Genomic DNA, 13,430 nt, shown 5'->3' with positions numbered 1-13,430 from the left:
GACTTACGTTTATATACATATGAGTATGATAAATAGTATATATTCACAGACGTTAACGTGTATGTGGTTTATGCGATTCTGTTGTGTTTTTGCAGCTAGCATGCTGGACAGGACACTAGCAGCCATGTTTACATCTTGTGGCCATCGGTTACCTTCCTCCTTTCCACAGAAATAAAGATTTAGTAAAGTATCCTTTGTGAATCTGCCAGCACACAAACAACAACAATTTAACCTGTACTGTGTCCAGAAAGAAAACCAGAACAACTTAGTGAGGGCAACACACCAACACAGCCCGAGCTGGCTCCAGTGGTCCCACCCGAGCCTGCTTTAGTGATCCTCCTATTTGAGCCAGTTCCAGTGGTCCCCCCCGAGCTGGCTCTAGTGGTCCTACACAGTAAAATCATCAATGTAAAACTAACACTGGCAGTGTAAAATTAACACTGTCAATGTACACACGGTCCTATTCTGGACAGAGTGGGACCATATGTACGCTGACAGTGTTAAATTAACACTGTTGATTTTACTGTGTACCTGATCTGCACCTTAAAAACTATCTTATAGATTGCAACTTTAAAGTACATACATTTAAACTTATATTTACAACTTTAACAGTAGTTACTGTATTTTCCGGAATATAAGTCACTTTTTCTTTTCTTTTTAAACTTTGGGAGGTCCTGAGACTTGGGTGTTGTCCACACAGAAACTGAACTTTCCCTATATGATCTTTTTCTTTATCGTTTTCAAAAAGTGTTCCGTAAACACGGCACCATTTCAAGAAATATCTGAGTACACACAAAAACACTGAAAACACTGTAGTATATATACTAGGCCTGTATACGGTGCTGCAACGCTCCCACAAGAAAAAAAGAAAAAAAAAAAAAAGACGTGGAGCGTACATAAAGTTTGCGTGCTTCATACAAACAGAAGAAAAAGACGAGAAAATCATTTCACAAAAGGTGCATATTGGTTGTACATATGAAAACGCAAAAACAGCATTCTGAGATTTATCCATTCTGGGACCAATTTTCAAGCTCCATAAACATCGGTTGTGTGTGGATGAAATACTGGAAAAGTAAACAAATAAATAAATAAATAAATAATATCACACTTTCATGATCAATACTAATAATGACTACAGGACTTTGAGGAATCAAAGCACTAAACAAAATAAACTAACAATTAAGGAATAAATGACAATATAAACTCCACAACAACACACAAAAACCCAAATTAAAGAGCCTATAACAGAAAAAGGTGCGATTTATGTGGGTTCTTTCTTTGCAAGACATTTTTTAAAACAGGTGCGACTTGTACTCCGGAAAATACGGTACTCACTCTGTTGCGCTGCACATTTCCCATCCATCCCTGTTCTGCCCACATCTGAAAAAGACATGTTTGGTGTCTGCCAGCTTTTAACTGGCTGCACACACCTGACAAGAGCAGGTAAGAAGGACAATGTGCCAGACAGGTGATCTCCAGAAACAAGATGCAGGACCACTGCTTTACAAAAAACTGTGTTCTTATTTTCACCAAATTAACGCTGAAATAAGGTTTGTACTAAAGGTTTCTGAAGTACCACTGGGAGCATCAGTGCCTTGCAAAAAATTCAAATAAAGCTGAAGGCAGTGTAATCTGACTACAGGGCTGCTGGGAGGTCTGGTAGGTACAACAAAACTACACCGTGGTTTCATTTTTCCAAGGCCCAGTCCACACGTTTCCCACATCGGAATTAAACGGAGCATCTTCCTGCAGACTCCTGTTTCGGGTGATCACGCTTCGCTGGCCAACGGTGGCATGCTGGCGAGGCAAAGTGTTTCTTGGGAAGCCCTTTTGCTCTGCCTCCAAGCACAGACAATCTTTGTCTGCGGTCTTTGGGATGTTGGCGTATCCACCCGTACCTTGGAGATACGGCATGTTTAAGGGCTCAGACCTCTCACGGCAGCTTATGGTGGAAGAATGATCAGTTAAGGGAGCACCGTAAGTGTGCCACTGGCAGGTGTGGACCCCGTGAGAAGGCAGGAACACACCATGGCAAGAAAACATGCTGTCTTGCATGTCATAGGTGGGGTTGTGACAGGAAGTAAGAGGGTCTTGTACACTGTGCCAGGAAGTCTGGCTTTGCAAGCTGTGACAAGAGGGAAGCTTATCCAGATGAGGGCTAGGGCACCGCAGTTGGAGGTCGGGGAGTGGGTTGGTGGAGACGGGGGCTGAGCTGTTGTAGCGGTGTGCAGAGTAAGGGCTGTCCAAGTGCGAGCTGTGCACACTGCCATCCATACTGGTAGACGTCAAGCGTGAATGGTAGTCCTGGAGGTAGGGTCGTGGCTGGTTAAATGAGTGCGACTTTGTTCTGTCTGTGAAGTAGCGCTGGAGAGGAAGTGTGGGACAAGGAACTTCATCAGGAAGTGATGGTGGATATGTGGAGGGTTCCGTACCAGGGTTCATTGAAGGCACTTGGCCCGTTGGACTCATAGCTGGGCTCTGAGGAGCTGGTGGAATTTTGTTACTTGCAGCCTGTACAGTGTGGTGTGAGGACAGTAGCTGCTCGCCTGACCATGGTGCGTTGAGATGGCAGCACACCTGCGGTTGATGGACCTCTTGTTTCTGTCCACTTCCATTCAAACCCTCTGACTTGGAGGAACAACAGGCCCACCAACGATGCCAAACATCATCACGTTTGGCACAGTGTTGGATGAGAAGAAATAGTCCCAAAGTGACACAGAAAGCCCCGTACAAACAGCTGAAGATCATATCCAGGAAATGGCCCAGTGACACTGCCAGTGCCCCCAAAGCCCAGGTAGCCAGAAAGAGAAAAAGTGTGAAAGCTGTGGCCCCAAGCTGAGTTTTAAACGAGTGCTCATTGGCCAGTACTGATACACCTGCAGCAAAAGCCGAGTCTCCGGGAGCTGCCATGGGTTCGGTGCGAGCTTGATGGCTGGATTCAATGGAGGAGAACTGCTGCTCTTCCTCAATCAGCACTTTCAGCTCGTACTTCCTCTCCGAGTGGCGCTTCAGCTGAATGTAGGTGCACAGAAAATAGACCAAAATGACGAAGACTAAAAGAGCCACGGGGGCATAAAAACTCCCCAGGCTTGGTTCCCATGCCACCCAGCAACTGAAAAAAAGAGAAGGAGAGAAACCGTATTTTACACACACACACACACACACACGTATTTTATTTATTTCTATGTACAGTGGTCCCTCGCTATAGTGCGGTTCACCTTTCGTGGCCTCGCAGTTTCGCGGATTTTTTGTGCAATTTTGCATACTTTTTTTTCCTAACAGCGCATTGTGTTCTGCATCCTTATCAGGGGGGCTGGTCGCGGCACTGGTCGGCATCACCGCGATTGCTCTCACTGCCACCGATGCGCTTTCTGCAGGCTCGGTAAACGCAGTAGCGGGCCACTCACACCGCCCCCTCTCTGCTGTGCAGAGCTGCGCCAAATCTGGCAACAGGTCCAGAGACTACGCTCACTGTTTTGATGCGGATGTTGACCGCAGCCGCAGAGCTCCGTGGCCACCGAGAGAGGACTTGGATTATTTGCGGTTCCCGCATCTGTACCTCCGGAGGCAGTGAGCGAAGGGAGAGTTCTGCGTGTGTCTGTTTATAATCTTCTCACACAGAAGAAAAAAGAGAGTGTTTACACAGGAGAGAAAAGTGAGAAAATGTTAATGCCTGTTTGAGAAAAGTGTATAAAGTGTGTAGTGAGGGGTTTTTACTGCCTTAAAACATCTATAATAATTGCAAAAAATAGCGCTGACTACTTCGCGGATTTCGCTTATCGCGGGCTATTTTTAGAACATAACTCCCACAATAAACGAGGGACCACTGTATTAAATTAATAAACTGTAATTGTTCAGAAACAATATTTACTATAAAGCGTCATCCCTGCTCCCATAGTTATCCAATCCAAATGCTGCTGTAACACTGACGATTATGAGAGGAACACCATCACTCACGAGGTAAAAGCTGCAAAACACAGAAGGAAATCATGAATTTTATGGACATCCACATTCCATACATATAATCAACATGTACATTTCATCTCCTAATAATTTATAGGAATGGACACTGAAAGCAATTACTGCAATTTTACTGGGACCAAAATTGAAACTTTACTTACTGTGTATAACAGTTTGATCTGTGTCTGTTTGGCACAACAGCAAATAAATCATTTGAACTGGATTGAAGACTGTTGGGGTATCACAGCTCTGTGTTGTTGTCAAGCTCGAGCAAGACTGTTGATACCAGTGGTGTAACAGATCATAGCTGATCCGTGATTCATAAGGATCTGACCGTTTTATTGATGCAGGGAGATAATTAAATGGTAAATGGACTGCATTTATATAGCACTTTTCCATCTGTATCAGACGCATTTCACAGAACAGGGGCATGATAAGAGAAAGCTCTGTGACCCACAGACTTTTTATTCACCCTAGGGACACAAAGTAGTCCTGCACACTGAGAATACAAAGCCTGGGCCGGTACGTAGGGTTTAAATATGTCAGCTAAGTAGGGAGGTGCCAGTCTGTGAAAACATTTATAGGCTAGTAGCAGAACCTTAAAATCTGATCTCACTGGGACAGGAAGCCAGTGAAGAGATGCCAAAATGGATGTAATGTGGTCAAATTTCTGCTTCCTGTCAAAAGTCTGGCAGCAACATTTTGAACCAATTGGAGACCCCTAATGATGGACTGCGGTAAACCAGAAAAGAGTAGTCCAATCTAGAAGAAACAAATGCATGAATCAGGGTCTCAGCATCAGCCATAGACAGGATGGGACAAATCTTCGCTATATTTCGCAGGTGGAAGAAAGCAGTCCTCATAATATTTCTAATGTGGAGGTCAAAGGACAACGTAGGATCAAAAATCACCCCAAGGTTCCTCACTTTGTCAGTGTGATGTATAACACACGAACCTAGGCTAAGCGTTAACTGGTCAAATTGATGCCGATGTCCAACTGAACCAAGAACCATCATTTCAGTCTTATCAGAGTTTAAAAGTAGGAAGTTGCTAGATATCCAGCTTTTCACTGATACAAGGCAATCTTCTAAGGATTTTATGTGAATGAGATTACCAGCAGTTATCAGCATACAGTGGGGTAAATAGGTATTTGACCCCCTGCCAGTTTTGCAGGTTTTCCCACCTACAAAGAATGGAGAGGTCTGTAATTTTTATAGTAGGTACACTTCAACTGTGAGAGACAGAATCTAAAAAAAAAAAAAAAAAACACTATGATTTTTAAATAATTAATTTGCATTTTGTTGCATGAAATAAGTATTTGATCGCCTGCCAAAGAGCAAGAATTCTGGCTCTCACAGACCTGTTAATTTTTCTTTAAGAAGCCCTCTTATTCTGCACTCTTTACCTGTATTAATTGCACCTGTTTGAACTTGTCACCTGTATGAAAGACACCAGTTCACACACTCAATCACACTCCAACCTGTCCACCATAGCCAAGACCAGAGAGCTGTCTAAGGACACCAGGGACAAAACTGTAGACCTGCACAAGGCTGGGATGGACTACAGGACAACAGGCAAGCAGCTTGGTAGAAGACAACAACTGTTATGATTATTTATTAGAAAGTGGAAGAAACATAAGATGACTAAGATGTCAATCTCCCTCGGTCTGGGATTCCATACAAGATCTCACTTTGTGGGGTAAGGATGATTCTGAGAAAGCTCAGAACTACACAGGAGGACCTTTGCAATGACCTGAAGAGAGCTGGGACCAAAGTCACAAAGATTACATTAGTAACATGATGCTGTCATGGTTTAAAATCCTGCAGGGCAGCAAGGTCCCCCTGCTCAAGCCAGCACATGTCCAGGCTCATTTGAAGTTCACCAGTGACCATCTGGATGATCCAGAGGAGGCACGGGAGATGGTCAGGTGATCAGATAAGACCAAAATAGAGCTTTTTGGAATCTACACCACTTACCATGTTTAGAGGATGAGAACAACCCCAAGAAAACCATCCCAACCGTGAAGCATGGGGGTGGAAACATCATACTCTGGGGGTGCTCTTCTGCAAAGGGGACAGGACGACTGCACCCTATTGAAGGGAGGATGGATGGGGTCATGTATTGTGAGATTTTGGCAAACAACCTCCTTCCCTCAGTAAGAGCATTGAAGATGGGTCATGGCTGGGTCTTCCAGCATGACAATGACCCCAAACACACAGCCAGGGCAACTAAGGAGGGGCTCTGTAAGAAGCATGTCAAGGTCCTGGAGTGGCCTGTCCAGTCTCCAGACCTGAACTCAATAGAAAATCTTTGGAGGGAGCTGAAACTCCAAACCTGAAAGATTTGGTGAAGATCTGTATGGAGGAGTGGACCAAAATCCCTGTCACAGTGTGTGAAAACTTGGTCAAGAAGTACAGGAAACGTCTGACCTCTGTAATGGCAGACAAATGTTTCTGTACCAATTGTTAAGCTCTGTTTTTCTAGGGGATCAAATACTTATTTTCATTCATTCATTCATCTTCTACCGCTTCGTCCAATTAAGGGTCACGGGAGGGCTGGAGCCTATCCCAGCAGTCATAGAGCACAAAGCGGGGTACACCCAGAAAAGGACACTAGTCTGTCGCTGGGCCACAAACACAGACACACCCACACCTACAGACAATTTAAAGACTCCAATCCACCTAATCCACATGTCTCTGGATGTGGGAGGAAACCGGAGCACCCAGAGAAAACCCACACACACACGGGGAGAACATGTAAACTCCACACAGAAAGGCCACGGGAATTGAACCCACGACCTTCTCGTTGTGAGGCAACAGTGCTAACCACTAAGCCACCATGCTGCTCCCAAATACTTATTTTATATAATAAATTGCAAATTAGTTATTTAAAAATCATACAATGTGATTTTCTGGATTTTTTTTTTTTTTTTTTTTTTTAAGATTCTGTCTCTCACAGCTGAAGTGTACCTACGATAAAAATTACAGACCTCTCTATTCTTTGTAGGTGGGAAAACCTGCTAAACTTACAGGGGGTCAAATACTTATTTTCCCCACTGTATATCACTGAGTATCATCAGCATAGCAATGAAAGGTAATCCCAAAACACCGCAATATGTGCCCAAGGGGTGCTATACGAGCTATACGCTATACTCGTATAAAGGGAGAAAAGCAGGGGGCCTAAGACAGACCCTCGTGGAACCCCAAATTTCATGTCACTAAGGTTAGAGGTAGTGTTATTGTACAACCCCAATTCCAGTGAAGTTGGGACATTGTGTAAAATGTAAATTATAAAAACGGAATACAATGATTTGCAAATCCTCTTCAACCTATATTCAATTGAATACACCACAAAGACAAGATATTTAATGTTCAAACTGCTAAACTTTGTTTTTGTGCAAATATTTGCTCATTTTGAAATGGATGCCTGCAACACGTTTCAAAAAAGTTGGGACAGTGATATGTTTGCCACTGTGTTACATCACCTTTCCTTCTAACAACACTCAGTAAGCGTTTGGGAACTGAGGACACTAATTGTTGAAGCTTTGAAGGTGGAATTCTTTCCCATTCTTGCTTGATGTATGACTTCAGTTGTTCACTGTCCGGGGTCTCCATTGTCGTATTTTCTGCTTCATAATGCACCACACATTTTCAATGGGTGACAGGTCTGGACTGCAGGCAGGCCAGTCTAGTACCCGCACTCTTACTACGAAGCCACGCTGTTGTAACACGTGCAGAATGTGGCTTGGCATTGTCTTGCTAAAACAAGCAGGGACATCCCTGTAAAAGACATTGCTTGTATGGCAGCATGTATTGCTCCAAAACCTGGATGTACCTTTCAGAATTGTTGGTGCCATCACAGATGTGTAAGTTGCCCATACCATGGGCACTAACACACTCCCATACCATCACAGATGCTGGCTTTTGAACTTTGTGCTGGTAACAATCTGGATGGTCTTTTTCTTCTTTTGTCCATGATTTCCATAAACAATTTGAAATGTGGACTCAGACCACAGCACACTTTTCCACTCTGTCTGTCCATTTCAAATGAGCTCAGGCCCAGAGAAGGCGGCAGCGTTTCTGGATGTTGTTGATGTGTGGCTTTCGCTTTGCATGGTAGAGTTTTAACTTGCACTTGTAGATGTAGCGACGAACTGTGTTAAATGACAATGGTTTTCTGAAGTGTTCCTGAGGCCACATGGTAAGATCCTTTGCACAATGTCTGTTTTTAATGCAGTGCCGCCTGAGGGATCGAAGGTCACAGGCAGCATTCAATGTTGGTTTTCGGCCTTGCCGTTTATGTGTAGAAAGTTCTCCAGATTCTCTGAATCTGATATTATGGACTGTAGATGATGGAATCCCTAGATTCCTTGCAACTGACCATTGAGAAACATTGTTCTTAAACTGTTGGACTATTTTTTCACACAGTTGTTCCCAAAGTGGTGATCCTCGCCCCATCTTTGCTTGTGAATGGCTGAGACTTTTGGGGATGCTCCTTTTATACCCAATCATGACACTCACCTGTTTCCAATTAACCTGTTCACCTGTGGAACGTTCCAAACAGGCATTCTTTGATCATTCATCAACTTTCCCAGTCTTTTGGTGCCCCTGTACCAGCTTTTTTTTTTTTTTTTTTTAAATGTGTTGCAGGCATCCATTTCAAAATAAGCAAATACTTGCACAAAAACAATAAAGTTTATCAGTTTGAACATTAAATATCTTGTCTTTGTGGTGTATTCAATTGAATATAGGATGAAGAGGATTTGCAAATCATTGTATTCTGTTTTTATTTACATTTCACACAACGTCCCAACTTCTTTGGAATCGGGGTTGTAGGTTCTGTGTCTGTAGCTACGCAAGGTTGAAGACTTAAGGCCTATATCAAGATGACATCTCTCACTCATTCACATATCGATTTGAAATCATTTGGCCATAACCAAGAAAGCTGAATTCTGCTGAGACTACCTGATGATGGTGGGTTTGGTGCATGTCTGGGCTGGACCATTCCTCCTTGGAGCCCGTAGTGGGTCTCTGGACACGTCATTACAGATGTTTCTAGCCATGAATGTCAGCCACAGCATTGCAGACAAAGAACTATGGTGGAGCACAATACCCACCTAACAGAAATGGAGACAGAAACCGTGACTGATCAGTGGAGCAGAAGATGGTAGAACACTGCCTTCACTAATCTTCTACAGAAACACCACAGGTCCTTGTTAAAGTGACCATGGGCCTCTGTACTGTACTTCTCTGGGGGCCCTTAAAAATCCCATTACAGTCAAAAAATGTAGGTGAAGAGTGCCAAGTCAAAATACTGCAAACAATTACTTCCTACAAGTTTTTAAACAAGTGTGTGAAGATACCATAGACTGTATATATACACTGGACAATGCCTGCATGATGTCACCCATAAGTTTTCTATCAGCCGATATGGAGCCTGTGTCTGGGCCATGGTCTGGATGTTATGTTGACAGCAACAGCACAATGAACTCACTAATGCATGAAGTGGTGGAGTGTGGGTGACTCAGTGTGGGATGAAGTCGCCTGAACATGCCCCTCTCGTCAAGACTGAACCAGTTAAGCTAACAGGCTAACCTCAGTTTGGGTGTTTATTAAATCATATTTTTGGGGACTATTTCAGTTTTTCTAACGATTTACTTTGGTGTGAACATTAAAAGTTATGAGCTGCTTATTTTCTCAGTAACTGTGCATTAAGTGGGTCTAATGTATGAAGCTATCAAAAGTTGCTAAACATGCTAACACCATTAGCATTCAACATTAAATAAGATGGGAGTTTCATTTAGCACGAATACTGCAGCAGGGACGTCTTAGAAGACCCATTTTGTACTAAAATACCCCGAACAAAACAGACAGCAACAACACAACAGCAAGCAGCTACATCAAGTGGACTCAGAGAGTGGACTCTGAGCTACAAACTCTATGAGAGGCAGAGACACTCGGGTGAGCCGCTGTCATTCAAAGCATCCACACCCCTAATTTTCCAGAACTATGTTTAATACATCCTAAACCCTATGTCCTGTACACTTGTCATGGAGGAGGAAACTATCTATAGGGAACAAAATAATTTTTTTAGACCAGGCTGTAAACATGTTTACTTCTGCTCTAAAGTTGGACATTTTAACATGGTGTCCTATGAGAATATGCTCTGTATTGGAGCAAGCCTCAAGCAGCCAGTCAAGGAACTGCAACTTTTTCTTCTTCCTGGAGGACTTCATCTGAAACCACTGAAGTTTGCTGCTTCGTAGATTCCTGCTTAAATTAAACCCTTTAATATACTTAAATTTTGCAGTGTCTTGTACACCATGCAGTGAGACAGTAGCTGGGTTTCCATCACAGATTTGTGCAAAAGTTTCGAATACTATGTTGGCGTAACTTTATCGGTGATAAGTTTTAACAAGCTCACAGTGTCTCCCTCTGTCCACACATGCCACACAATGCATTTCATGCAGTGCTTTCTGTATGTCATGTGACTTGTAGTCAGTGGTGGGCACAGTTCCAATAATCCGATAACCAATAATTATCGAAGATAATGTTTTCATTATTGGATTATCCTTTCAGTTAACTTTAAAAACCATTATCGGACTAATTATCTTCCAATAAATTTTCGCCTGAATTTTTAGACCATTAACATAGTAAACAAAGCTGAACAGCTACAAACATTTTTAATATTTTAAATCAGTTGAGCACCTACCTCTTAAATGTTTCATAGCTTTTTTTTTTTCTCCAAACTTAATTTACAAAAACTCTCGATGGGAGACATCAAGGTTTAAAAACAAAACAAAACATTACAAGACAGGTCTGCGGTGTTTGCACAGGCACAGTGCGAGAGGTTGGACGCTTGTAGCGCTTCAGCAGTGATACCCTCACGACGGCCGACCAGAATATCAAACAGGTTTGATTTTCATTCGACGATACGATCGCCGATCAGGAGGTGGTCGTGAGATGTTAAATGCAGCTCGTTACTCCATGTATAATACACAATGCAGGACGCGCAATTGACCTGAAACTCGGTGCGATCCAAAAAATTCTTGCACAAATGAAAAATCAGATGAAAAAGGGCCAAAACTCGCACAGTGTAAACCCAGCTTCAGTACTGAATGTCTTGCACCAGTAGATCATGGCAGTGTTCCATTATTTATTTCTGTAACAGATGGTTATCTAATTACAACTTGGCTTCTTTATTTTTTTTAAATGCCTTTTTGTTTACAAATAAAAAAATTGAATGTTTTACAAAAGCACATTTATCTGTAAACACCAACACACGTCACACCTCACATTAATGTGTTGGTTTACATAATGTACGAGTCAAACCAATCAGTGTTAGCCGACGCACATTTTACCCAGAATCCTTTGTGATCTGTCTGTGCTTGTTACAAAACTTCAGAATTAGTGCATTATTCAGCATTAAAAGATATATATTTTAACTTTGTACAAATGACAGAATTGACCGTTATTCTATCAGTATTCATTTTATTTATACACCAAACCATAACTCAGCATTGCTTTATTTTCCAAGACCTCCTCCCCCTGACGGCATCATTGTGTTTGAGTAGAGAGTTGAGCTTCATAGCTCCTCTCAGCTTGCATCTGTGCTGGAAGCCATGTAATAAACAGGAGCTTCCAGCAGGGGGCAGGACACTCAAAGACATAAGTGCTGACTCGTTTGGGTCTGCTGTCGCTTTTGATGCTTCCAAAAGCGATCGTGGTATTAAAACTCAAAATCAGCTTGTTAGTAGTTGCAAGTGTACCAGAGACAATACTGGAATTTATCGGTTACCTGTAACTTCTGATACATTTTTGGGTAGTTTATTGGTTCATCTTTATCAAAGATAACTTTTAAGTTATCTGATTCTGTTATTGAAGTTAATTTTTTGGTCATCTGTGCCCATCACTGCTATTAGTACACAAAAGTGTTTCCACTACAGTTTTCAAAATATGCCTTTTTTCCAAATCACTAGAAAACCACCCAATGAGAACTTTTCTCAGTATTTGAGACTTTTTAATACTTGTTTTGCTTGACCACGTCAGGTCATAGTAATAGTTATCTTGGAATTTTTGGAATGACTTATCTTGAATTGAATTGTCATCTTGGAATTTTTCTTTTTTTTTTTTTTTTTTTTTGAGTTTTTATCTGAAAAGGGGGGCACTAAACCCCAACAAATTTGTGACATACCTAAGTATTATTTTGGTAAAAATAAAAATCACTTCAACAAATTTATCTGAATTTACTACGGTAAAATTTATCCCCCCCACTCGTGATTAAAACACTGGTCTATGGGGGGAAATAAACTGTAAAATTTATTTCCCCCCATAGACCAGTGTCTTAATCACTCTGCATGGCTGCAGAGAGCATGCCAAAATGTGTTGAATGTAACCTGTAGTGTTTAGGAGTTTTAGCAGTTTAGGAACCCATGTTCCTAAACTGCTATTTATTCAATAAGTACTTATTTACTCAATATGTTAAGAGCCTTAAACCCATGGGGAGATTTAGTTCAACAAAGTAACAGTCATCAATTATTTGCTTTATGATTGTTTTGCGTCCCGGTTATAATAAAGCCACCAAAAATACCACTCTGGGGCTTTACCGTGAGTACCATACCATAATAAAATGTACAGAGGTTCAAAGAGGCGATTGACCATTCGCTGAATAACCAAGCTGTGCAAGCTGCTGCTGAGTGAAACATTGACCCTCATCACACACATTGGTGACCCCTTTTCATGGAATGATCCATATTCAAACTTGATATTTCAACATTTAAGGGCAATACATTGAGGGGAGACTGAAAAATGAGTTTTGCAACAACTGACAGCAGTTGAACCCAGAAGTAGAACATGTTAACACATATCAAGCACTGTGCATGTTCCAAATTCTGCTTTAAGTTACTCGTTAGTGTCCAAGTCTCAATCCCAGACCGTACCACAGGAAGCACCCGGACCTATGGACTCAGAGCTTCACTCTCCTGCAAAGGTATCAAAAATTCTCAGTGATTATTAGGTTGGCTGTGCCAGAGAAGACATTCGGTTGTCTAAAGGATGAAGCACAGCATGTTTTTTAAAAAGTACTGTGAAATATCAGTATGCTTTGAAACTAAAACATAACTTACAATTTGACAAACAAATGGTAAGTTGATCTGGTTGATGCCTCCAGCAAACACTCCAAACGTCAGTCCCATGTGAAAGAGGAAGTTGAGCAGTGTGTGCCAGCCACTCCTGTTAATACGGATCACACTGCAAACAATAAAACAGTTAAAAGTGTTTATGTACCGTTTAGTCACACTAAACAAGCTAAATGTGGAAATGACAACTGTTTAAACAGCATGACCGTGGTTATTAACATGATCTTTAGAAGCAGAAAAAAAGGTAACATTTTTAGTGTAAAACCCCCAACAAAAATGTTGTCATGAATATCCACCACGACATGAAAATAATTCAAATAACCTTGATATACTA

General features: G+C 41.8%; 1 protein-coding gene across 1 annotated transcript in view; it reads right to left on the bottom strand.

The window, feature by feature from the left end:
- Positions 1–1,600: 1,600 nt before the first annotated feature.
- adgra1a (adhesion G protein-coupled receptor A1a) overlaps positions 1,601–13,430 on the bottom strand; it is a 46,555-nt gene continuing 34,725 nt past the window's right edge. Inside the window, exons 3-6 of the mRNA XM_034193810.1 lie at positions 13,085–13,208; positions 8,925–9,076; positions 3,872–3,967; positions 1,601–3,112 (exon numbers count right to left, since the gene is read on the bottom strand). Coding sequence (XP_034049701.1) covers positions 1,675–3,112; positions 3,872–3,967; positions 8,925–9,076; positions 13,085–13,208 — 1,810 coding nt within the window. The 3' untranslated portion in view covers positions 1,601–1,674. The remainder of the gene's footprint in view (positions 3,113–3,871; positions 3,968–8,924; positions 9,077–13,084; positions 13,209–13,430) is intronic.

This window comes from Thalassophryne amazonica, chromosome 18 (genome assembly GCF_902500255.1).
Source record: "Thalassophryne amazonica chromosome 18, fThaAma1.1, whole genome shotgun sequence".
NCBI lineage: Eukaryota > Metazoa > Chordata > Actinopteri > Batrachoidiformes > Batrachoididae > Thalassophryne > Thalassophryne amazonica.
The sequence above is the reverse complement of the archived record's forward strand: the minus strand, read 5'-3'. Positions and strand labels throughout refer to the sequence as shown.